The sequence below is a fragment of the Bubalus bubalis genome, chromosome 2 (genome assembly GCF_019923935.1).
Source record: "Bubalus bubalis isolate 160015118507 breed Murrah chromosome 2, NDDB_SH_1, whole genome shotgun sequence".
NCBI lineage: Eukaryota > Metazoa > Chordata > Mammalia > Artiodactyla > Bovidae > Bubalus > Bubalus bubalis.
Genome location: NC_059158.1, coordinates 27,696,672 through 27,723,477, shown reverse-complemented (window position 1 = coordinate 27,723,477; position 26,806 = coordinate 27,696,672). Strand labels below are relative to the sequence as shown.

At 41.3% G+C, this 26,806-nt stretch overlaps 1 protein-coding gene across 4 annotated transcripts in view; it reads right to left on the bottom strand.

Annotated features, from left to right (window-relative positions):
- PKHD1 (PKHD1 ciliary IPT domain containing fibrocystin/polyductin) overlaps positions 1–26,806 on the bottom strand; it is a 445,850-nt gene that overhangs the window by 339,992 nt on the left and 79,052 nt on the right. For all 4 annotated transcript variants that reach the window (XM_044929073.2, XM_044929075.2, XM_044929078.2 and 1 more), the window contains exon 35: positions 19,396–19,546. In XM_044929073.2, the coding sequence (XP_044785008.2) occupies positions 19,396–19,546 (151 nt within the window). The remainder of the gene's footprint in view (positions 1–19,395; positions 19,547–26,806) is intronic.

Here is a 26,806-nt window from a genome sequence, read left to right as displayed (position 1 = left end):
GTCTTAAATATTGTCTCAAATGATGTACTTTATGGATAGATATATAGTCATAAATATATCACCCCACACATTGCCAAAATTGAACTTACGACCCTTTCAAATTTATTCATTCAACATACAGAGAAAGCCTTTTAATTACTTCACTAAAGTACCATACTTGTACACTCAATACCTGCAGACACTGAAATCAGGAGTGGCCATCTCTCTCCAGCTTGAAGGTTATGAGGTGGAGGAGCCGGGAAAGCCTTCCTGGCTCATGACTTCACTGGCCAACATTCCTTTGGCCAGGATCAAAGCAACTGAATGCTGAAATTATAGAAGATCTTTTTTGTCTGTTTTATTATCTTGTTTTACATTGTCTACTCTAAGTATGTATCCTCTTTTCAATAAGATGAAAAGGTATTTTGTCTTGTTTTGGTTTGTATACTAAGCACTTAAATGGAGCAGCCAAAATAGTAGAAAGACAGAAACGGGAATTAGGTGCATTGTGATATTGGGAAGTGCCTAAAAATTATGGCCCTTGTGTGTCCTCCACAATAGCACCCATCATCCCTAACTTAGCTTACAAGACACATTGTCTCGAGACTTCTCTGTTGGTCCAGTGGCTAAGACTCCATGCTCCCAATGTAGGGGACCCTGGTTCGATCCCTGGTCAGGAAACTAGATCCCCCATGCTGCAACTAACCGTTTGAGTGCCATGACTAAAAGATCCCACATGCCACAGTGAAGATCAGAGATCCTAAGTCCCGCAACTAAGACCCGGTGTAATAATAATAAAGAAAATAAAAACAACTTGAAAAGATTTTTTTAAATAAAAGCAAAAATAAGCTTCATTTCCCAGAAAATTTAAAAAAGGAAAATTAAGCTGAATGTTCTGGAACTACAGGTCTAGTCTCCAATTACTTCACTAAGATAATAAGCATGGCAAAGGAAATTACAGTGTTCTCTCTGTACTGCAGAAATTAGTTATTTCTACTAAATATTGCCCACATTATCAAAACTTAATGAAACAGTTCAGAAAGATATCATGAAAATCGCCTGTCAAGCAGATCTCTATTTCTTTCGTTTATTTATTTATTTATATATTTATCTGCAGCTGCACTAGGTCTTCATTGCTGCACGTGGACTTTCTCTAGTTGTGGCAAGAAGGGGCTCTTCTCTAGTTGCAGTGCGCAGGTTTCTCATGGCAATGGCTTTTCTTGTTGTACAGCATGAGCTCTAGGGCATGCTGGCTCAGTAACTGTGGCTCACAGGCTTAGTTGCTCCACAACATGTGGAATCTTCACAGAACAGAAATCGAACCCATGCCCCTGCACTGGCAGGCAGATTCCTAACCACTGCATCTCCAGAGAATTCCCAGATCTCTATTTCAGTAACCCTCAGGAAAACACAGTTGACAAATGGCAAAACTATTCTTGTTTGGAAGGCCAAATGCCTTCCTCTGAACTTGGAAGGCCTTTCTGAGTAAATCACTCTTTGTATAATTTATGTCTTTGGTAAGAGTAGGAGGCTTCTGTGTTCCCCAATGTCTCCAGTCTCAATAACAGTTTCTGAAAGTTTCACAATGAAAGTTTTGAGACCTGGTTTCTATCTGATGGGCTTCCCTAATGGCTCAGCAGGGGAAGAATCTGCTTGCAATGTAGGAGACACAGGAGACGTGAGTTGGATCCCTGGGTGAGGAAGATTTCCTGGAGAAGCAAATGGCAACCCACTCCAGTATTCTTGCCTGAGAAATCCCATGGACAAAAGAGCCTGGTGGGCTACAGTCCATGGGGTTGCAAAGAGTCAGATGCGACTGAGCAACTAAGCACGCATAACATTCTATCTGGTGATCATCAGCTTTAATGATGTTCATTCATGCATTCATTCAATAAACCTTTATTTCTATAGTAGTTATAAAATATAAATATTGAGCCCCCACCAGCATAAACAAACGCAAGTCCACATAAGAGCATGTCCAGTGAAATCACTGTCAGAGCAGGAGGGTAGAGGAAGCAGAAAATCTCACTAGAAGGATCTAGAACACTAGTGGTAAGTCAATGCCCACAAGAAGGCCGGGGTTGAAGGTGCCGTAGTGGGTGAGGGGCCAGAAGTAGACCCATGCTCCCAGCCAAGGTTGAAGCTTGAGAGTTACATTTTCATATACTCATACTTTCTCCACTACCCAGAGATCCAATTCCACAAATTTATACTGTAACTTTACATTTTGAGAATTGCTTATAAAAGAGGACAGCTTTCCTTGCTTATTTCTTGAAATTATTTTCAAAAAGAATTATTTTAGTAATATTGCTAAATGACTATTCTATTATTATTAAAATTATTACTTTAGTAATAGTACAGGCTCTGGAATTCTTCTGTTCTTGAGTCTTTGCTCTGCCACTTATCTGCTGTGAGTCCTGAAACAAACTACAGAATCTCTCTGAGCCTTTATGAATCTGTAAATTGGAGATGGTAGGGACTTCCCTGGTGTTTCAGTGGATAAGACTCTTTGTTCTTAATGCAGGGGGAATGGATTCAATCCCTGGTCAGGAAACTAAGATCCTGCATGCCCACGGCACAGCCAAACAAACAAACAAAATTGGAGGTAATACTAGTAACCATGTCACAGCTCTGTTCTGAGGATTGAACAGGTAGTTCAAATAAAGGACTTCACTCAGTCCTTGACAAGGAGTCAGTATTCAGTCAATGTTACCTCCTTCTCTCGGTAGTGCTTCTTTCAGGAAAATACAGAATGTATCACCCTAGATGGTATCAAACCTACTACTGAAACTCCCTATTACATTTTTCCTTCCATTTTCTTCAGTCTTCCCACAAACAGCAATTAAAAATGTGGCTGTTTCATTTTAACGTTTAAAAACAATTTATCAATCCAGATGAAATGGTGAGTTCTAAAAGCAGAAGAAAGTGAAAGTGTTAGTTGCTCAGCTGAGTCCAACTCTTTGCCATTATATGGACTGTAGCCCACCAGGCTCTTCTGTCCATGGAATTCTCCAAGCAAGAACAATGGAGTGGGTAGTCATTTCCTTCTTCAGGGGTCTTCCTGACCCAGGGACTGAAGGCGTGTCTCCTGCATTGGAGGCAGATTCTTTAAGGTCTCAGCCACCAGGGAAGCCCACAAGCAAAACAGATTCCACAAAGGAACGAAGAACTCCTTTCTGAAACCATGACCCCTGGACTGGATGGGATATAGGGTGAAGATGAATTGCTGTGCTGGAATGGCTCTCCAAGAAAACTACAGAATCTCCATTTCGTGAAGCTACCAGGACAGGGAAGTTTTAGAACACTTTTACCGAGACGAGGAACCGAAAATTGTTTCCCTTCCGTTTTCAAGGCACCTCCCACCTCAGGCCTGGATGCTGAAGGCTTCAACCAGTATGAAGCTAGAGGACCTGAACTGTGGCCAAATTTCATGCCACTCAGCAGAGTGAGGCTTTTTTCCAGAGCCTCTCCCATTGCTAGCATGCAAGAAACATTCATGAATTCCTATCTAAAATGTACAGAAACCTCACACAAAGAGAGAGGCAAGCATGTCCTCTCCCTGCACTTTTCTAGTCTGAGTTAGGAAGGTGCAACTTTGAGGGCTACTGGGACAAGGGACCCAGTTCAAACCTTCAGTCCCTGCCCCAATGAAAATTTAAAACCAGTTTCAACCCATCCGAGAGTGGCACCAGAGGATTGCAATTTCATCCAGCATGATTTTTATTAGCCCTGCGATTTCTTAATGGGCTCCCCTGAGGGCTGGCTGGTAGAACCCTGCACTGTTCATCCGGATTTGCTACAGGCAGCTTAATAAACATAACATCTGCCCCATGACAATTGTCATAACATCCGACCAGGGTGCAGAAGGCAGAGCTAAAGGTTAACAAAAGCACCGCTCAGATGGCAGGGTGGTGGGTGGGAAGGATGCTGGAAATTGTCATCTGAAGAAAAGTAGTGCTCTCTGGGTCCGCAGTTCCTCCAGCCTGGCCAGGGTTCCCAGGAGCCGAGCAGGCAGCTGGCCGCCTCCTGCAATCAGCGTGTTTTACACATCTCGTCAGTGTCACCTCTCCTGACATCTCATTATGCACCAGAGGTAGAAGTGGACAGGTATGGAACACCCGAACTTTTCCTTTTCTTATTAGTTCTGCGGCTCACCGTGAAGCTGGGAGTTAATTAAGTCCTGTGGGACAGACAATCAGTGTCTTTTTTGCTAGGTTAAATTACATTATATACAGATGCAAAAAAAAAAAAAGGAGAGAGAGAAGAAGAATAAAAAAATAATCCCTCAGCTCTTTCCTGGTTAATAGAGTAACGTTAGAAATATGATGATTCCAAACTAGAAGGTGAAGTCAAAGGCTTCTTAGCATACAGGGTTTCTAATGAAGTCATATGACAAATCCACCAGGGATCTCCTTCCTCAAGGATCTCAAAGCATTTTTAAAAAACACTTTTAAAAAACTTCTTGCCTCAATTCTGAAAGTTGATTGAGGGGTGATGGCCAATCCTATATTACAGGTAGGAATTTCCTCAATCAGACTGGAGGAGAAGACTTCCTTTGGATTTGTAAAATCCAAAACTGAGAAGAAACCTTCACAGTTAACACAGGATCAGAGAATGTGAAGACAGACCTTTCCTTAAAATGATCTACTCCAGAATTTCCCCAGATGTTCCACAGGCAGCCAAGGGGTATGGCATGGAAGGAAGAGATAAGTCTGATTCTTGTGAGCAGAGAAGTCTGGGGAAAAGTAAGTTCGACAGAGTGAAACTGCCTCCCTTTAACATATCGCTGGACTTCATGATGCCCAGCGTACAAGTGAGCCTGCAGCGTTTCCCAAACATATTCATCCACAGACTCTTTTTTTAATGGGTTATTCTTTGCTACTAATTGTTCAGAGAACTCACATTAGAAAATGCTGACTTGGTCCCATTGCTCATTACAGATGAGGAAACTGGTTTTCCCGAGGACTTGCCCAGAACCACACAGGTAGGTGATACCCAAGCCGGGAGTTAGGACCCAGGTCATCTGCTCTCAGGCCAACCACTGGTCCCAGGCTGCTCTCTGTAACTCACAGGAATCCAGAACACCAAAGAGAATCACTTGTGCTTTCCTGTACCTCAGTGAGACATGAGGACATCTCCCCATATTGCCTTCAGGACCCCATCCTCAACCCTCTCTCAGCTGCCGCTTCCTGATGCCTCATTTCTCAGGCTCGTGCCTCAGCTCTGCCCCACGAACACTTGCACTTCAGCTGCAGAACAGGAGCTACAAGTGTCAGGGCTAACCTGACATCGGGCCACACTTCAGCCAGCAGTGCTCAGCCTGACATGAGCTCTAAGGGATATTTCATGAGACAAAATGGCAGCTATAAAATTTACAAAGTGTTGAACAGTCCTACATTTCCACGTGGATTAAATCCACACTCCTTAGGTTGACACTCAGAACGGCTTATGTTTCTAAACCGTTGTTCCCGGGGACTCCCTTCCCCATTACTTCCTTTCAAACTTTACACTCCAGCCAAATACAATTACTTATATAACAACCATGTCTTCCCACCCCTGGGATTCTGTAAAACTCATCTCTTCACTAGTAAACCTTTTCTCTTCTCCCCTTATCCTTTAAATCTTCATAAATTTGGGCTCAGATAAAAATGGCACACCCTACAGGGATTTCTAGGTGATGATTTTTCCACCCAGAAGATTTCTTGGCCCTCACCAATTTTCCACAGTAAAATACAAATACCTTTATTACCGCATTTATTACATTTTTGTTTATAGCATAGTTATTGGGCTTTTATATCTCCCCTAGTGAAGAGAATGTTCCACAAGGTAGGGGTTGCATCTTATTCATCTGTAGAATTAATCCAACCCTTTGGAAGGTGACCAAATTATTTTGTCCAAGTCCTTCATAGTTTCAAAGTCTTCTGTTATCTCTCAAAGGGAGCATGTGACATTCCCATACTGGGACTAATACAATGGCTGGCATCCTAAGAGTGGTCAGTAAATGATGTTTGAGAAGGAATGAGAACGATAATCTCATTATTCCAGTGCAGGAGTACCTTGCCTTCTCTGCTGGCCACATTGCTGCTTTTGTTCAATGTCTTAGTAAAGTCATCATATGATGTCCTTCGAATGCATACTCACTGGTGCCAAGCAGAAATAGAACAAAATATATTTGCTTCTGCTTGGCCGTGCATATGTTTCCCCTCTGGGAAGGAAAAGAAGTTAATTGGCACTGCTTTAAGGTGACTGGTACTGGAGCTGTGAGCCTAACAGTCCAGGTCCTTGTTTTTGACATTAATTCATGGAGGGGCCTTGATCAGTTGACTGTGTCTACCCACGCCTTGTATACATAGGTATTCATTACACAGGGGCACTGAGAGGATCAATTAATAATTGCCAAGCATTTGGGAAGACCCATTATGAGAAACAAACACTCAAACAGATCATTTCTTTCCCTAGATTGCTTGTTTCGTTATTATTAGAAGAAGGTTAGAACTGAATGATGAGCCATCCCCACTGGGAGCTGGTACATCATATAAACAACTCCTGTCATTTTGAATCAGGAAGATGCACACCACAGAAGAGACACATTTCAGGTTTTGAGGTCCTGCAGGCTACTGGAGGTATGTGTGTTTTATGTGGTCATGATGCGTTCTCATTTGCTTGTTTGTTTGTTAAAAGCAAACACTCTGTGGAATTTAAAGGTAGGTTTACCAAACGCTCTTTTCCTTTTCACTTACCCAGATCCCTTATTGGCACCTTGTTCTCACCTCCATCAAAATTCCGTGCAACAGCAATGCCTGAGTTTATCACAAAAGATCAGTGAGGAGAGTCAGAGGAAGAGGGCTTCATTTAGAGCCAGAGAAAGAAAAGCGAAGCCATTGAGGTCAATTGTTGGCTGACCCTCCAGTGTCATTCTCCAGTTTCCCTTCATCAATAGCTCTAGATCTTTCCTTCCAGCCATCACGGTTGTCATATTTCACCCAGGTATTAGGGATGGCACTGACTCTGTTCCAAGACCCACAATAATTGGCCAAAAATAGCCAGCAAAACGTACCACCTGAGCAGAGGAAAGTAAGGTCATGTAACTCAGTTTGGATCAATGAGTCATGAAGAGACATTTGCTGAGGGCTTCTGGAAAGGAAACATGGTCCTTCTGAAACTGTGCCCACAAAATACCCTTTTATTCACATGCAGTGTAGACAGGGGAGCAAGTAGCCCTGAATACTACTGGCAACCACCTTTTGGCCGCAGAAAAGGCAGTTGTAGGTTGAATCTGGCCCCACAGAAGGCAGAACAGAGACATGGAAAGAGTCATTTCATAAGTGAGCACAGAACTGTTGGGTCAGGCCACACCTGTGACTCCTGAATGAGTTTTCCTGTCCTGTGAGGCATTCTATGAGTTGCTTTATGAGTTAAGTCCATTTGAGTCATGCTCTTCTTCCCTTGTGATTGAAATCTTCATAATAAGATTTTTAAGTAAAATTATAAGAAAGAAATGAAAGCACATGAGTGTGTGGAAAAATACCTACACATGGATTCCACAAAGTTATGGATATGAATTACAGACTACAGATATAAAGATCTGCTCCACTGGAACAAATTTTCTTCACACATAGTATTCCAGAGTGATTCTCAGGAGGAATTAGATGAGATTCAGCTCAGGTAGAGTTATGGGGGGGGAAAGCCACATATCCCCCCACACTTCCACAGCTTGCAACAATACTGCAAAACATGATGACTAATTTCTCAGTGCAGAAAATTCCACAGAAAATCTTCAGGACATAAAGGTGGGAATGGAAGTACATCACCAATGAATGGGGAGGAAAGTGGGGAAACAGGGTCTGGAAAGAGGCTGGCTTTACCTTACTAACTTCCAGCAGGCTGTAAGCTCTGCCTAATGGTCTCATATCAGGAGTTTCTTGTCGTCCCTGCCACTGAAAACATAAATCAGGATTATTATTCTACATGGAAATTATTCTACGTGGACTCACAGACAAGAACTAAAGGCACCATGTGGAATGCAGTGAGCCAGTCACCAGGCTAAAGGTTAATGATGCAGTCATTAGTCTATAGCTAGGACTGGCTAGATTACATGCAGTAACAAACAGCCCCAAATCCTCATGGGTACAACACAAAGTCCATTATCGATGTTGGCAAGTTTCCAGGATGGACCAGCTTTTCTCTATAAGTTGGCCCCATGCCCTTGCCATTTAATCATCAAGGCAAAGGAAAAGAGAGGTCTGGAGAGTCAAGCCCTAGACATAAAAATTTCTACCCACAAGCTAAGCAAGTGAGGTGGCCCATCACCCTTTAAAATGGTGCGAAGCCCTCCTGGGCTCAAAACAGATGAGGACTGGATGGTGGAGGAGGCTACCACGAAGCGAACTGACTGCAGAACTGCAGGACATCCTTAGCGAAAAGGAACAACTCAAAAGAATGAAACTAAAACACTTTCTAATACCACACACAAACATAAACTCAAAATGGATTAAAGATCTAAATCCAGACCAGAAACCATAAAACTCCTAGAGGAAAACATAGGCAAAACACTCTCTGACATAAATATCAGCAAGATCCTCTATGACCCACCTCCCAGAGTAACAGAAATAAAAGCAAAAATAAACAAATGGGACATAATTAAACAAAAGCTTTTGCACAATGAAGGAAAAAATAAGCAAGGTGAAAAGACAGCCTTCAGAATGGGAGAAAGTAGCAAACGAAGCAACTGACAAAGAATTAATCTCAAAATATACAAGCAGCTCATGCAACTCAATTCCAGAAAAATAAACGACCCAATCAAAAAATGGGCCAAAGAGCTAAAGAGACATTTCTCCAAAGAAGACATACAGATGGCTAAAAAACACATGAAAAGATACACAATGTCACTCGTTATCAGAGAAATGCAAATCAAAACCACAATGAGGTACCATCTCACACCAGTCAGAATGACTGCTATCAAAAAGTCTACAAACAATAAATGCTGGAGAGGATGTGGAGAAAAGGGAACCCTCTTACACTGTTGGTGGGAATGCAAACTAGTACAGCCACTATAGAGAACAGTGTGGAGATTTCTTAAAAAACTGGAAATAGAACTGCCTTATGACCGAGCAATCCTACTGCTGGGCATACACACCGAGGAAACCAGAATTGAAAGAGACACGTGTACCCCAATGTTAATCGCAGCACTGTTCACAAAAGCTAGGATATGGCAGCAACCTAGATGTCCATCGGCAGATGAATGGCTAAGAAAGTTGTGAAACATATACCCAATGGAATAATACTCAGCTATTAAAAAGAACGCATTTGAGTCAGTTCTAAGGTGGATGAAACTGGAGTGAAGTATATATAGTGAAGTAAGTCAGAAAGAAAAACACCAATACAGTATATTAAAGCATATATATGGAATTTGGAAACATGGTAATGATGACCCTATATGTGAGACAGCAAAAGAGACACAGATATAAAGAACAGACTTTTAGACTCTCTGGGAGAAGGCGATGGTGGAATGAGTTTCGAGAATAGCATTGAAACATGTATATTACCATATGTGAAATAGATGACCAGTCCAAGTTCAATGCATGAAACAGGGCATTCAAAGCCGGTGCATTGGGACAACCCAGAGGGATGGAATGGGGAGGGAGGTGGCTGGAGGGTTCGGAACAGGGGGATACATGTACACCTGTGGCTGATTCATGTCAATGTGTGGCAAAAACCACTGCAATATTGTAAAGTAATTAGCCTTCAATTATAATAAATACATTAATTTTTAAAAAAGAAGAAATATTCTCAAAAAAATATAGAACATCCAAATGATGGAATACTATACAACCCCTGAAAAACTGTAAAATTATGTAATAATATCAAAATTTTACAACTAAGATGAAATGTGGATTATAAAAATATTTTATATTTAAAAATATTCTCATTTAAAAATTTGCCTGGCAACAGTGTTCATGTGTGTGTCTTTCTGAGTGATGGGATTATAAAAAATTTTATGTGACTCTAATAAAACAAATTGTTTTGTATGCAGGGAGAAAAAAGGAACAACTCTGGAAGATCAGTTAAACAGCCATTCATCTTGGGAGGTGACTACCACTTAATTATTAGGCCCTTAAGCTTAACAACCAGCTCAACCCTACTTCCAAAAGCATCTCCTGAAAAGGCACACAGCCTGAGGATAAACACTGAATAAAAAAGATGATTTAAAGGGAAGAAAGGAAGAAGGGGGAGAAAAAATAAAAGAGGAGAGGGAGAAAAAAGTGAGGGGGAGTTAGGGGATAGAAGAGAAGAGAAGGGAAAGTAATAGAAGAGAAGAGAGAAAAGAGGGGGAAAAAAAGAAAAGGAAAGGAAATAAGACCAAAAGGAGGGGAAAAAGAAAGGAGACAAAAGTGGGAAAGTGCTATGGGGTTTCAGTAACAGAAGAAACAAAATCATGAGGGAATAGAAAGCAGTTTTTCAAATTAGCCTCTAATTAGGTACACACATTATTTTTATAAATGTAAAATCTGTCACATCACTGTTTTGCATCAATTTTCTAGGAGAATGTCCTTAAGCCGAAAGTAGAGATTAAATTAAGCAGAGGGGCCTTACTTTTTTTAACAGCAATCCAGGCATTGAAGAGCATTTTAAAATATAAATATTTCTAAACTAAATGGCAGTGATTCAACCAGCTAACATCAGGAGCACGTGAAATTTATTTTGTAGTCACTAGAAGAATGAACACAACCAAGCGACTGAGTGCACACACACACACACACACACACACAAGAATGAATAGGGTGAGACACCTGCAGAGATTCTGTCTAGTCAAATCACGTAATATCCCTAAAGATCCCCGCTTGAATCAAAGTGCCTTGAACATAAGAAACCATTCTTTCAGGTCATCACAGTATGTTCCCAGGGAAGCCCAAAGGGGGGGTATACACGTATACATATGGCTGTACAGTAGAAAATAACACTACATTGTAAAGCAACTATGCTCCAATGAAAACTAATTTTTTTAAATGACCTTATACATAAAGTACATTAAAATACCAAAAACAAAAAAAGAAAGAAAGAAAAGAAACCATCCCTAGTGCCATTGATATCGAGGTAGTGAGTATGGGCATGAGAAAGGCACTGGCTGCCCACCCTCAGTCTTCATCTGTCCTTTCTCTTCCTACTTGTGATCTGCACCAGCTGCTATGTTTACTCACCACTCACTTACTCTTTATCCCCACAAAATCTGGTTTTCCTCCCCATCGATACTACCCTGCAGCCTCAAGCATCACTCAGATCAGATCAGTCACTCAGTCATGTCCGACTCTTTGCGACCCCATGAGTCGCAGCACCCCAGGCCTCCCTGTCCATCACCAACTCCCAGAGTTCACTCAGACTCATGTCCTTCGAGTCAGTGATGCCATCCAGCCATCTCATCCTCTGTCATCCCCTTCTCCTCCTGCCCCCAATCCCTCCCAGCATCAGAGTCTTTTTCAATGAGTCAACTCTTCGCATGAGGTGGCCAAAGTACTGGAGTTTCAGCTTTAGCATCATTCCTTCCAAAGAAATCCCAGGGCTGATCTCCTTCAGAATGGACTGGTTGGATCTCCTTGCAGTCCAAGGGACTCTCAAGAGTCTTCTCCAACACCACAGTTCAAAAGCATCACTAAGGACCTTCTACTATATTATCTTTTGAAGCACCTCATCACCCTTTCATTTAGTCTCTCCCCTTCCCTGCTTTCCACAACACTGCAATAAGAGTTTTCAAACATACTTCTGGCAATAGAGCACTGCTTTCAAATGAGATCTTGCCTAGAACTCTGATTGATTACCATAGCTTTACAGTAGACTTGAAATCAGGCAGGGTAAGTCATCAAAGTTTGGTTTTTTTCAAAGGTATATTTGGTTATTCATCACATTTCCATAGAAATTTTTAATGAGCTTGGAAACTGCTACCAAAATAAAAAGTTGGGTTGTTTTATTGGAGTTGCATTGATTCTGAATATTAACTTAGAACTGACATCTTAACATTATAACATTAATATCTTAACATTATTGAAAAATCCAGTAACGGATCTCTTAATGTTTCTTCTGATTCGGATTCATTAAGCTTTTTGGCTTCCCTCATAGCTCGGTTGGTAAAGAATATGCCTGCAATGTAGGAGACCCTGGTTCAATTCCTGGGTCAGGAATATCTGCTGGAAAAGGGATATGTTACTCACTCCAGTATTCTTGGGCTTCCTTTGTGGCTCAGCTGGTAAAGAATCCACCTGCAATGTGGGAGACCAGGGTTACATCCCTGGGTTGGGAAGATCCCCTGCAGAAGGGAAAGGCTACCCACTTCAGTATTCTGGCCTGGAGAATTCCATGGACTGTATAGTCCATGGGGTCACAAAGAGTCGGACACAATTGAGTGACTTTCAAGTTTTTGGGATCTGTGAGACTGTATTTTATCAAATTTGGGGAAAATTTGGCCATTACCTCATTAAATATTTTTCTCTCCCTCTCACCTCCACTTCCATTTCCATGCTTCCTACCTACAAAAGCAGCCCTGAGCTCCAGCTTCCGATGACCCCCCAGGGATGCTGTCTCTCTGCTTGAGGTTTCTCTCCCTATGCTGTGTCTAGAATAGTGTCCCCAGACAGAAAGCTGCTTGCTCTCCTTGTGTGTTTCCCCTCTCTCAAGGATCACAGCCTTGTGTCTATTATCCAAAGCCTGAATATATTCTAACTAGTTTTACAGTCATGTACAGCAGATGAAAGTGAAGTGGAAGTGAAAGTCTCTCACTCGTGTCCAACTCTTTGCGACTTCATGGACTATACAGTCCATGGAGTTCTCCAGGCCAGAATACTGCAGTGGGAGCTATTCCCTTCCCCAGAGGATCTTCCCAACCCAGGGACTGAACCCAGGTCTCCCATATTGCAGACAGATTCTTTACCGACTGAGCCACCAGGGAAACCCAGCAGGTGGGTAAGTCTAAAACATCACTCTCCTGTGGCCAAAACCAGAAGTCTGTCTGTTCACATTTAAGAGCAATGCACTAAAAATTGAAGTGGACAATTTGTGTAAGTGGGATGTCATGAGGCTTCCAAATGTCCAAATCCATGGGTCTTTAGCTCCAAAAAAAGTATCTTCCAGTCTTCTTTCTGGAAAGAATAGAATTTGAATTACCAGGATACTGGAGCTGGGGGCAAAAAAAAAACAAAAAAGAATTTTGTAGGGGGTTGGGCGAGATTGACCTCTCTTTAAGAGTAAACAATCTTCCAACTTGGAAATCTTGTATTCTCCATCCCCTCCTCCCCTGTGCTGGACAGTTCAGTTCAGTTCAGTCACTCAGTTGTGTCCAACTCTTTGCGACCCCATGGACCACAGCACACAAGGCCTCACTGTCCATCACCAACTCCCGGAGTTTACTCAAACTCATGTCCATTGAGTCGGTAATGCCATCCAACCATCTCATCCTCTGTCATCCCCTTCTCCTCCTGCTTTCAATCTTTCCCAGCATCAGGGTCTTTACAAATGAGTCAATTCTTCACATCAGGTGGCCAAAGTATTGCAGTTTCAGCTTCAACATCAGTCCTTCCAATGAACACTCAGGACTGATCTCCTTTAGGATGGACTGGTTAGATCTCCTGGCAGTCCAAGGGACTCTCAAGAGTCTTCTCTAACACCACAGTTCAAAAGCATCAATTCTTCAGTGCTCAGCTTTCTTTATAATCCAACTCTCACATCCATACATGACTACTGGAAAAATCATAGTCTTGACTAGACAGATATCTGTTGGCAAAGTAAAGTCTCTGCTTTTCAATATGCTGCCTAGATTGGTCATAACTTTCCTTCCAAGGAGTAAGCTTCTTTTAATTTCATGGCTACAGTCACCATCTGCAGTGATTTTGGAGTCCCCCCAAAAATAAAGTCAGCCACTGTTTCCACTGTTTCCCCATCTATTTGTCATAAAGTGATGGAACCAGATGCCATGATCCTAGTTTTCTGAATGTTGAGCTTTAAGCCAACTTTTTCACTTTCTTCTTTCACTTTCATCAAAAGGCTCTTTAGTTCTTCTTCACTTTCTGCCATAAGGGTGGTGTCATCTGCATATCTGAGGTTATTGATATTTCTCCCAGTGATCTTGATTCCAGCTGGTGCTTCATCCAGCCCAGCATTTCTCATGATGTACTCTACATATAAGTTAAATAAGCAGGGTGACAATATACAGCCTTGATATACTCCTTTTCCTATTTGGAAACTAATAGGTTCCATCAAGCACCTAATTAATACCTCACTAATTCAGTATGTCCATCAATTATGTCTCTGCTTCCTGGAGGAAGGAGTGGTAAGTAGATGTCTGATTGGGTCTGCCAGCAGTAATGTCCTGGGCTCTAGCTACTCTTTATAGAGATTTCAAACAACCCCTCCAGACTCTTGTCCATTTCCTGATACCTCTGTGTGTGTGTGTGTGTGTGCATGCACACGTGCACAAGCATGCTTAGTCACTCAGTCGTGTCTGACTCATTGCCATCCCATGAACTATAGCCTGCTGGGCTCCTCTGTCAATAGGATTCTCCAGGCAAGAATACTGGAATGGGTTGCCATGCCTTCCTCCAGGGAATCTTCCTAACCCAGGGATCAAACCCAAGTCTCCCACGTGGCAGGCAGATTCTTTATCATCTGAGCTACCAGGGAAGCCCAAGAATACTGGAGTGGGTAGCCAATCCCTTCTCCAAGGGGTCTTCCTGACCCAAGAAATGAACTGGGGTTTCCTGCATTGCAGGCGGAGTCTTTACAAGCTAGGGAACCTAGCTTCCCTTGAGTTACTAGGGAAGCTCCTTCCTGGTACCTAAATTTATCTAAATCCAAAGCTCTTCTAGGGTCCAGTGGGGCAAACTCTCCTGTTTTTTATCTAAATGTCCCTTTGCAGGAAGTTAATTTTATATTCCTATTCCCCATGAATTCATCCACATTTCCCATATACTTTCCATCTTGACATGTTGTGCTTGTGTTACAAAAATCTCCCCCACTTTATCTAGAAGGGTGCTTATGCCTCTGTTTTTTGCCCTCCTTTTATTTTATCTCCTTGACACAGGAGTTCCCTTCCTCTGTTTGGTTAAGAGTCCATTCTTAACTATATTAAGCTTCACAGTCATATTTCTAACCGTTTTTCTCTGGTTTTGCTATTTTAAGGTTCTTTGTTCACTAGTTTCTTGTTCCTCATTCCATCTTCTTGGATTCGTTTTATGGCTTGCCAGAGCATGTCATTTTTCAGAGAGTGCACAAGGGTGATAAACTTTCTAAATTTTGTATAGCATATATGTCTTTATTTTGTTTCTATTCCAAATAGTGTTGTACAGGGTATAGGATTCGAGGTTTAAAATCACCTGCCAGATAACTTTAACAGCACTGTTTCTGACTTCTTTTTCCACTGATGTGGCAGATCAGATGTTCACAGAAACCTCTTCAAGTTAGCACAACGGAAATTGCTGGGTGAAACATCTGGATGAGTGGAGGGAAAGTAAAGGGATTCCTCGGAGGCAGAAATGAGAAGAACGTGGCTTTCCCCACCCTTTTCTTCCTTCTCTCCCTGAGTCCATCCTGGAATCTCAGAGTCGCCTTGGGTTGGGCCAAGTTTAAAAAAGAAACTGATAACCCACAAAGGACCACTCCTATCTCCTGTCCCCAAGAAAATAATCCCTTTTTGCTTTGTGAATCACTCTTAAGACTTCATCTTGAGAGCCACAGAGCCACCACGGAAACAGAGAAAAAGAGAGAGAGGGAAAAGTGAGGGAAAGGCCCTAGCAGTTCTCCCAAGCAATTCTTTCATTAGTCACTCTGATACCTGCCCTGCCGGACTCTCAAGTTTGGAATTTCTCTGGGAACTCCACTGAAAAGTATAGTGGACTCTTTTTATCAGTTTTCTCTAAACTGATTTTGCATCATGTTTATTCTGCTATGATTTCTCTACCCATCCAATGCAACCCACGCTTTATCCTTGAAGAATTCTTCAAAACTGCTGGTTGTTTTATGGCACCTTATTGCATTTTGCAGCAACATTTTAGATGTTGTTTTTTTTTTTTTTCCTGATATCTTTTCTCTTGTTTTGATGTACCATAGCAATACAATATTTTCTGAATAAGAGAAAAATGTACCTATGCTAAAATGGAAAGATGACCATGACGCATTCATTCATTTATAAATCCATTTGTCTGTTCAATAAACTTGAAGAGGATTTGCTGTGTATTAGACATCGTTCAAAGCTTTGGGAAACAGAAGCAACAAAACAAAGTGCCTCTTTTCAGGAGCTGATATCCTAGACTCTCAATAGGTTTTTTAAAAATGCAAGTTGAAGAATAATATTAATGACACAATAACACCTTTGTGTGCAAATGGGTATATCTATACCTCTGTGTGTGTGTGCCTTCTTTCAGATGGAATCTTCAGGGGATGCAATTAGAGAAGGAACAGGTGAGAAGTTTCCCTTTAACTGTTTTTATTTTAATTTATATTAAAATAAAATATTGTATTGTATTGTATTGTATTGTCCATTTGTACAATTGATTCAGGCTTAGTTCTAGATACTTTGGACAAACCAGTGAACAAAGCAGACCAACACTCTGCCTCCTTGGAGATCATATTCTAGCAAGAAAAGTCAGACACTAAACAATAAATAATTTGTTTATTTTATGTAATAATAACATATTACCTTACATAATATGTTAGCAGGTGACAAGGTCTAGGGGAAAAAAAATGGAACAGACAAAGGAAAATTGCCAGTATGACACATGGAGTAAGCAGCACTGGGTTGTAACTTTAAATAGAGTGGGAAGGACACACTTCATTCAGGAAGTAGCATTTCAGCAAAATATTCAAGTGGAGTGGGAAAAGGGAAAGGAGAAGGACGCTCAACATCACCAATTATTAGAGAAATGTAGATCAAAAGTACAATGAGGTGTCACCTCACGCTGGTTAGAATGGCCATCAAAAAATCTACAAATAATAAACACTGGAGAGGGTAGATAGAAAAGAGAACTCTCCTACACTGTTAGTGGGAATGTATTGATAAATTGGTGTAGCCACTATGGATAACAGTATGGAAGTTCTTTAAAAAAAACTAGAAATTGAATTGCCACATGATCTAGCAATCCCACTCCAGATAAATCCAGAAAAAATGAAAACTCTAATTCAAAAAGATATATGCAGCCCAGTGTTCATACCAGCACTGTTTATAATAGCCAAGACATGGAAGCAACCTGAATGTCCATCAACAGATGAACAAATAGAGAAAATGTGGTGTGTATACACACACACATACACATAATGGAATATTAACCATAAAAAGAAATGAAATAATGCCATTCACAGCAACATGGATGGATCTACAGATAATCACACCAAGTGAAGTTAGTCAGACAGGAAAGCCAAATATTTTATGATATCACTTACATGTAGAATCTAAAATGATACAATGACCTTATTTATAAAACAGAAACAGACTCATGGACACTGAAAACAAACTTATGGTTACCAAAGAGGGAGGGAGGAAGATAAATATTTAAAGATGACAGACATCTAATCCTCAAAAAAAAAAATTCAAAGTTAGCCTTTGAGATGATAGAAAATTCAAAGAAATCTAAGTGAAATGATCTGGTCAAAGCAGTGAACACTGCAGAGAAATGATCCTATTTCATTTTCTTGCACTGAAACTAGCAAACAGCACAGCCAAGAACAGCCAACATGGGACATTGACTATGTGTGAGATGCAATTCACAGCAGCTCGCACACTAGAATCCTCACATCGACCCTATCAGGCAAGTACCATTATTATCCCCACTTTACAGATGAGAAAACTGATGCACAGAGGGGCTAAGTTGTCAGAAGTCCCCCAGGGAGCAACGGATGTGTTCCAGCCCCAGCAGTCCGGCTCAAAGCCCACTCCTCACTCCTGTGCTACCTGCCTCTTCCTCTCTGTCACCACGTTTGTTCAGATGAGCAGACCAACAACCCAGCTTATTTCCGGAGGCAGAAACAGAGGCCCAGAAAGTCTTAAGGATTGCTCAGTGTCCCAGAGCTAGTCTTCAGCCCACAGTTCTCTTTCTACATTTCGAGACTAATTCAGCAGGCTCGCTCACTACCGAAACCTTTGAGACATCACTGCCAGCCAACTACTGAGAAGGGGCACTAGCGTGAAGAGGAGGCTGTTATTAGGGGACCATAGTGCTGCAGATGAAGAATTAAAGCTGTTGATGCACTGAAGCATTGAAAGGAAGAGGTGCATTCGGCGGAGGAGGGGGGGCGGTGGGCAGACACAATGAAGGAGGAAGTGACAGCGCGTACAACCACCTGAAGGTTCAGGAAAGGGGCATGAGAAGCCTGGGAAGAGGGAGGTTGGACAGGGAGATCCTGGGGGGCTGGGTGAAGGGGAGATGAGAAGGCAGACAGGGAACAGAAAAATCATGTTACTTATCATAGCATGCATTTTCAGCACCAGCCCAGAAGTTAGAGAAAACCACGCCTCACGAACCCAGGAAGTACAGTTTGGGATTGCAAAGCCTTCATCTGAGCAACATTTACAAGATCTACGACCCTGTGTGGCACTTAATAGGCACTCAGTAAAGGTTTGTCTCAATAAAAGAGACAAAAGAGGAAGATCTGAGGATCGCTTTCATAAAGAGAAAGACACCTAAGGGAGTAGGTGCTCAATAAATATTATTTTTTATCTGTGTACCATGAGCAGCCCGGAGAGTCGTAAAAGATTATCTGATATATTTCCAAAGAGCGCTTCGCCTCTGATTTCAATTTTCAAAAATTCCCTGGGAGGCTGTGGAATTTCTCACTGGGGACTTTTAAGAACACCTTCTTACAAGAGCCCCTTGGAGGGGTGGCTAAGATGATGTAAAACGGATAGATGAAGGAGGGAGGTTGGGCCAGATGACCCTGCAGACCTTTTCCCTCTTCGGTCCTCATTTCCATGTCATCCTCTCAGAAGTGGAAGTTTCCACTCTGTTTGTTCTGTACGGCACACACACGAACGGGACAGGCCAGCAGACACTGTCATCCCACCAAATGAAGATGGCTGAGTGATTTGGAAACCTTCCAGAAGCGCCTGGTTAAATTGTAGGCCATTTATTTCATGGAGAAATAAACCACAGAGAGCTTCTTTCAAACGTGCTCATGGAAAGCAGGACAAAATGCTGAGATTATCTGCTCAGAATTTGCTTTAAAAGAGCCCAGGCAGCACTCATTTATTTTTGAGAAAATATATGATTAACCATAGCTAACTATGAATTCAGATGCTGTGCATTAGACCAGCTCCTCAAAGTTTGAGAGCATTTAATATTATATATCGCTGCCATTTGGGCTAAATTGTTTTTTTAATGTACACAATATTACAAATTTAATTTGAGCTGTTTGAATCAGTCTGTAAAAAAGATTTGATTATACCTGAGTGTTCTGGCCCCGGCTTTTCCGTATCTCAGTAATCTTGGCGGTAATTGGCTGATTAGGCGTCTCACACTCCATCTTTGCCTCAGTTTCCATGGTAATGGTACAGGAGCTATTATAGATGAGAACTTCATCTCTTTCCACTTTAGGGCTGAAACGAGAGGGGAGGTTAAATGGGGTGTCATCAATCTTAATGAAATGCAATTATTTTTACTCTTATTAATCATTGCAAGCCATTAGCTTGTGGCAACTACAGGCCACCATTTGTCAAATTTTGCAAATTTCTGTAATTTTGTTTCCATTCTTTTATTGTTTATTTGTTTTCCCTTTATCTGCACACCCTGCAATGAAAATGCACATGGTAAATATCTTTCACTGAGGCCTTTCTCTTTTCCAGATCTATCAGGAACATTTAGCAAAAGCTTCTCCAAGCCCAACCGAATAAGCAATACACAGATAATACTTCCAGTTCCAAAAATGGAAGCAAATGTTGGGGAAAAAAATTTCTTTTTTTCTTTACCCCTTCTCTCTTCCTGTTCTTACACTCTGTTTGGGGAGTGAATTGCTAAATGCCCCCAGGGCAGATGGAGAAATTGGAAAACCCACACAACTGGCTAACTGGTCCCTAATTCCAACTGTGAAAAAATGAGCTCATTTAGGCTTTCAATTCCCTCTCCCCAGCTGATGGCAATGAGTCTCTGTTGCTAGCAGTGGAACATTAACTTAGTAAATTAATTAAACTTACTTAACAGCCCAGACTAAGGAGATTCGATATATGTGCCAGTTATACTACCAGCCACTTGCTTTAAAAGTCCTCTTGCTTTAAGGAGCGAAGCCAGAGTGGATTCAAAATGAAAAACAGCAGTGCAGCCGTACAGAAAGTCTAAAAATATGTGGTCCAGAGGAAACGAGACCATGGAGTTTGCAGGGTATGGCCCCCAACAGGTGTGATATTTGCTCGAGAATAATCCTGGCTTTAGGCATTGTTGCAACTAGCTCCTAGATGATTAGTTATAATAATGCATGATGTTTTATACTTTTTAACAATTTCATATGTATGATCTCATTTCAGCCAGTAAAGTAGGTAGAGGCATAAGAAAAGTGTAATCCAAAGAGACCTGCGGATTTGCATAAAGTCAAACATGAAAAGTATGTCCGCTCCAAGATGAGGCTCCAGGGGTCCCAACTCCTAGAGCAGTACTCCTAAGTTTTGAGATGGACCATCACGGCCAAGATGGCCGATCCCATGGGAAGACCAGGATTGGTGATGAAAAGGGCAAAAGGTCACTGAGAAACTATCATGTCGAACCATATTTTTTTCAAATCAATGTCAAAAATGGTTTCTCCCACACTTTGTTAGAAGTAATGAGCAGGATAACTATTATACCTACTTAATCTCCTCATCTTCAGGCTAGAATATTCTCAGCTCCATATCCATCCAAGACATGACTCCCATACCCACTATCTTCTGGACCTACCATACAGTGTCAATATTTTAACATCGTGCAGCCCAGTTTGGCTGACCTTTGAGGCTTGTGGTCTCCCCTTACCTAAGCCCTCCCCACCATGGCTCTTAATACTGTATTCATTTTGTAGCCCCCCAAGCTTAAATTGGAGAGGGAAATGGCAACCCACTCCAGTACTCTTGCCTGGAGAATTCCATGGACAGAGAAGTCTGGCGGGCTACAGTCCAGGGGGTCACAGTCAGACACAACTAAGTGACTAACTTTCACTTTCAAGCTTAAATTAAGATGACAGTGAACTTGAAGTCTCAGAGCCATGACAATTTTCTGAGGAGTATTAGCATGCAGAGTTGAGGCTTGGAAGCTGACCAACTAGATTCAAATCCCTAAACAGATATCTACCATCCATCTGACATTGTGAAAACATGACTCTCTAAGCTTTGGTTTATAAAGCATGTTTATAAAATGAAATTACTAATCATAAAGAACATATTTTCAAGAGGTATTGGGGCAGAAACCAACACAATATTGTAAAGCAATTACCCTCCAATTAAGTTGAATATATTTAAATAAAATAAGGTATTGGGGGATGGAGCAAAATGAAGCCAACAAACGGATCTGTACAGAATCTGGCACTTGGAAGTGGCTGATAAAGTCAGCCGTTGTTAGTTTTGAGTGGTAGGGACGTTGGTGGTATTATTGTTGAAATGTCAATGTGGGAATTTACATTCATTGTTGTTCTAGGTCATCTCACTGATGTGGACCCAATGCTCGGATACATTTGGAATCTGAGCCTGTAACGTAGCTATACATCCATTTAGCTGAGCCATCATCCAGTGGGTAGACAAAGCCACACCATTTGCTCCTGGAGTGTTGGCTGCACTCAAAGATTCAGTAAAGAAAAGAAAACCAATTTAACGTCTAAATTAAAATATGATGTAATGTTTAGATACCTATGGAAATATGAGGAAATAGAATGCAAAATTCACCTTCCAAGTGAAACACCTGACTTCAAAGCAACTCTATGTTTGTGCCAGGGCACTTCGGGCTTTGCAGCGAGACCCTTTCTTTTGCTACTGGAGGTGGGAGTAGAGGAGTGGGTAGAATAGTTTAATAGAATAGTAGTTTCGCCACTGCCATCGTAAATCTCTTCTAACGTCACCAGAAAGGAAACGAACTTAGTTTCCCACCCCATCCTGTTCCTTGTGAATCGGTTCCCAGATTGTTACTTCTATTTCTGAAGACTCACAAACCATCTGATTAATAATTCCTTCTGGAATTTTGTCAGGGATAATACAAGCCTAGCTTTCTACATTTCCAGAATTCCCCTTGTTTTGCTTTTTAGGCAAGAGAAAGAATATTTGCTGTCACCTCTGCCTGTTCTGTGCCCCGCTCTCACATTCATTTCCCCCTGTGGATCTTCACTCATATGAGCAGGGTTTTTGCACTCAGTATAGGATGATCTCAGATACCAAGGGAGAAGCAACCAACTTCCTTTACAACCTCTGTTGGTTATGCGCTTCCACCTCCTAATGAGACTTCGTCTACCCTTTCTAGTTTCTTCAAAAGCAAATGTCAGAGTAAAATGGGGTAAGTTGCCCTGCCCTCTTTCCACCTGCCTGTAGCAATGCCCTCCAGTTCACAGTGGATTGTTCCATTTCATTAGTGACTCCAGAAGCATGATATGTATCACCTGCCGTCGGAAGGTCACTCCAGCTGACAGAGTCCTAGACCAACTAAACAAAGCCTGTTCCTTCAGCAAGTCCTCCAATAGCTGGTCCCCCAGCAGAAGGTCCTGCTGGTATCTGTCGATGTTGTAGCAAGGATCGCTGTGGCTTTCCAGGCCATTCCAGGAGGAAACAGCTTGCTCCCCACAGTCTCAGACACATGTCAGAAGAAGCAGATGTCATGTTGGGGGCACTGATCTTCCTGGGAAAGACCAGTGATCGTGGTGTGGAAGGGCCCACCTCCTTCACACCTCTGTGAAGTCGGGCATAGGCCTGCCCACCATAGCACCCCTGACTCTGCCTCCCATCATCCTGAGTCTCCAGGCTGCTTCCCACTCAGTGTGCCTGCATGTGCTTCCCAATAAAAGAATAAAGTGAAAAATACCATGTTCTTCTTGCTCTAGAAGAGTTAAATCCCCTTTCTGCTCCTTAGCCTTTTTCACAACTTTTAGCTCATTGTTTCATTTCTCTTTTCCTTTCTGATTATCTGACTAGAATACTTTTCATTAAAAAACCATCACCAAGATGAGCAGAGACACCAGGATATCAACAATAGACTAACATTAGCAAAATTTCAAAGTTTCTTAATAATTACTATGCCATGTTTTCTTCCACAATCATCCTATGAATTAAGGAATGCAACTGGCTAGATTTAAATATAGACATATGCATATGTAGAGAAATACACAGGTAGATTATATAGTGGGCATGCATATACACATGAACACAAATATTTATTTTGACAGAATGTGGAAAGAATATTTGGTCCACATGGTGGTAGAGAGTTCTAGAGCCTAAGTTTCCTGAATCCTGACCTATTTCTCTTTCAGTTGGTCTGATCAGACCCAAAGATAAGCAGGTAATCTCCTTGTACTCACTCTCTAGGGGAGGCAATAAAAACACAGGCTGTCATTCTGTCTCCCTCACTTAGCCTGAAATTGCTTCTTCTGTCTCATCTCCTGGACCTGCACAGCCCAGCCAAGCCTCTTGCTGCTGATGCTGACAACATAGCATCATGCTAAGTACACCGTTATTCAGAAGCCTTGGGTTCCAGCCCTGATACCACCAACGCTTGACAGTGTGATTTTAGAAAGATACTTAGTCTGTTCTTAGAATATAATCCAAACTCCTTACTATGGCCTTCAAGGTCTTCCTGCCTCCCCGAGCTCATCTTTAGCCATCTTTAGTTTTACTTTCTTCCTACCCTATTGCTGCCCTTCTGACCTCTAACAGTTCATGAAACTTGATGAGTCATTTGTACTTGCTACACCCACTGTCTGACTCTCCATAATGACACTTGTCTTTAGCTCAGCTTAAATGACACCTCTTCTGAAAAGTCTCCTCTGAGCCAAGCCAGGGATCCCAACCCTGAGCATATATCTGGAAAAAACTATAATTCTAAAAGATACACGTTCCCCAGTGTTCACTGAAGCACTATTTACAATAGCCAAGACATGGAAGCAAATTCAGCAACCATCAACAAATGAGTGGATAAAGAAGATGTGGTACATACATACAATGGAATATTACTTAGCCATAAAAAATAATGAAATAATGCCATTTGCAACAACTTAGATGGACCTAGAAATTATCATACTAAATGAGGTAAGCCAAAAGACAAATATCATAATCATATATCTTATATGTGGAATCTAAAAATAAAATGATACAAATGAACTTATTGACAAAACAGAAATAGACCCACAGACATAGAAAACGAACTTACTATTACCAAAGGGAAAAGAGGGGTAGAGAGAGACAAATAAGGAGTTTAGGATTAACATATAAACACAACTATATACAAAATAGATGACCAACAAGGACCTCCTGTATAGCACAGGGAACTTTACTCAATATCTTAAAATAATCCAAAAGAGAAAAGAATCTCAAAAGAATATATTATATATATATATATATGAATCACTTTGCTGTATACCTGAAAGTAACACAATATTGTGAATCAAATATATTTCAATTGTAAAAATAATTTTTAAAAAATAGCCTTTACTGTTTTCTATCACTCTATAGCCCTTATCACAACACATGACCACCTTGTTTATTATCTAGCCCCCTCCTGACCCTTAAAAGTAGGCACTTTGCATCCTATTCATCATTGAATCACCAGCTTCTGATATAGTAACTAGAGCATAGTAAACATTTGACAAATACTGGATAGATGGATGGGTAGATGGACAAATCGGGCATATTTTTACCACAGATATGAATATCTGCCTTTGCCAAATGACATCAAATTTATAGTGGTAGTGGCTGGCTGAGTAATAAACCATTTGATAAAATGGATCCCTTGTAAAGATCCTGGAAAATAGTTCCCTGGGTTCACAAGCAGAATCTTAAGAGGAACGAGGTAAGCCATTTAGCACATGATTTTCCTAACTCCCCTTGTATAATTTATAATGTGTTTTCTGATTAAGAAATTAGTACATATTCATTGAAAAAATTACATAAAAACTCAATGATGAAAGCAAATATGATCAGTCCTCCAGCCCCATAGGGATAGGCACCCTCAGTGTTTTGGAATACTTCCTTCTAGTCTTTTCCCAAATACTTGTCATATATGCCTACAGACACAGGTGCTATAAACACTCTCAGGATTACATTGATGCAATATTTTATAACTTGCACATTTCACTCCTTAATATATTGTAAGCATTTCTCTGTCTGCTTAAATATTATCCATCATGATTTTTCAAGGTTTCTTAGTATAAACATTTACTTCATTTCAGCTTTTTTGTTGTTGTTTTTATACCTAAAACTTCAAAGACTATAGTTTTTCATAAATATTACGTATTTCTAACTGCTTTCTTAAATCTTGAAAGTGAAATTGCTGAATTAGAGTATGAAGAATTATAAGGTTATTAGTATATTGCAAATGATATTCATAGATAAGGGCATAGTTTTTAGTAGGGTCTGAGGCTCAGTGGTAAAGAACCTGCCTGCCAGTGTAGGAGACACAGGTTTGACCCCTGGGTCGGGAAGATCCCCTGGAGAAGAAAATGGCAACCCACTGCAGTACTCTTGCCTGGGAATCCCATGGACAGAGGAGCTGAAGGACTACAGTCCATGGGATATCAAAGAGTCAGACACGACTGAGTGAATGAGGACAGGGCTCAGCTGCCCTCAGCCACCTCCTAGAGAGAAGAGCATAGCAGAACTCCAAAGAATAGCTTAGGGACCGAAATAAAGTTGTCGAATTCTGGGGAACCAGGACCAGCTGACATACACTTGGTCCCCAGCGTCAGCATGCTGAGATCCAGTCTCCCCTGAGCACCAGCTGCAGCCCCATTTCTGATGAGCCCTAAGCAAGCTTTTCCCCGCTAGTCCAGATAACAACCTCAAGGAGGCCCTTTCTTCCTCTCACTAAATCCAAACTCCTGGTGGCAAATTCACTCTAAACACGGACTGTCCCAGGACATCAGAAAGTCCAACTGCTGTGAAAAAGGCTGGTTCTTGTTTTTCCTCTGGGTAGTTGGTCTTAGTTTTATTTTTTAATGAGGAAATAGGCCTTCATTGAATAATTGGATGTAACCACTCTTGATAAGAAATAAAGAAGGACACTGGGCCACGTTCAGCACTAAAACATCACACTTCATAAAACAGGAGCTGCTTGTGAAAATGAAGTCCATCTAGAGCAACCGACATGGCCACACTTTTTTAAAAATTTGTTTAGAAAAGGTGATTTTTACCCAGAAAGTTGTGGTGTTTGTTTTTTAAGTTCAAAAAAAAAAAAAAAATCCTTATAAGCTTATAACTTCTAAATCCAAAATCTACAGTCCTGCCTGTGCACCCCCACTTCTTTTGAATAAACATTGTACAATCTGCTGGATTTCTCTACGACTTTTTCTCATACTTGTGAATCTGTTTGGAAAGAAAAGAAAAAGGAGAGGGGAAAAGAGCCTTCTGTTTTTCATAATGTCTAATCTTTTTCCCCATTGGCATTCACCAGATGTTGCTTCGGATCGGAAGATAAATATTAAAATCTAAGCAAGAACAAAGCGGGCTGTTTACTGGGCAGATTTTTCAGATGTTCTCTTGAACACTTGAAAAGACAGGCGACGCTTTGATATGCAGGCTGGCTGGAATCCACAGTGGAACAGTCCCTCCGACCACAGCACTGGTCCCCAGGGCGATGTCCACCCAACATGGGGTTCCTGATGATTCCATCAATCCAGTGGCCACGCATCTGCGTGCAAAGTCAGGGAG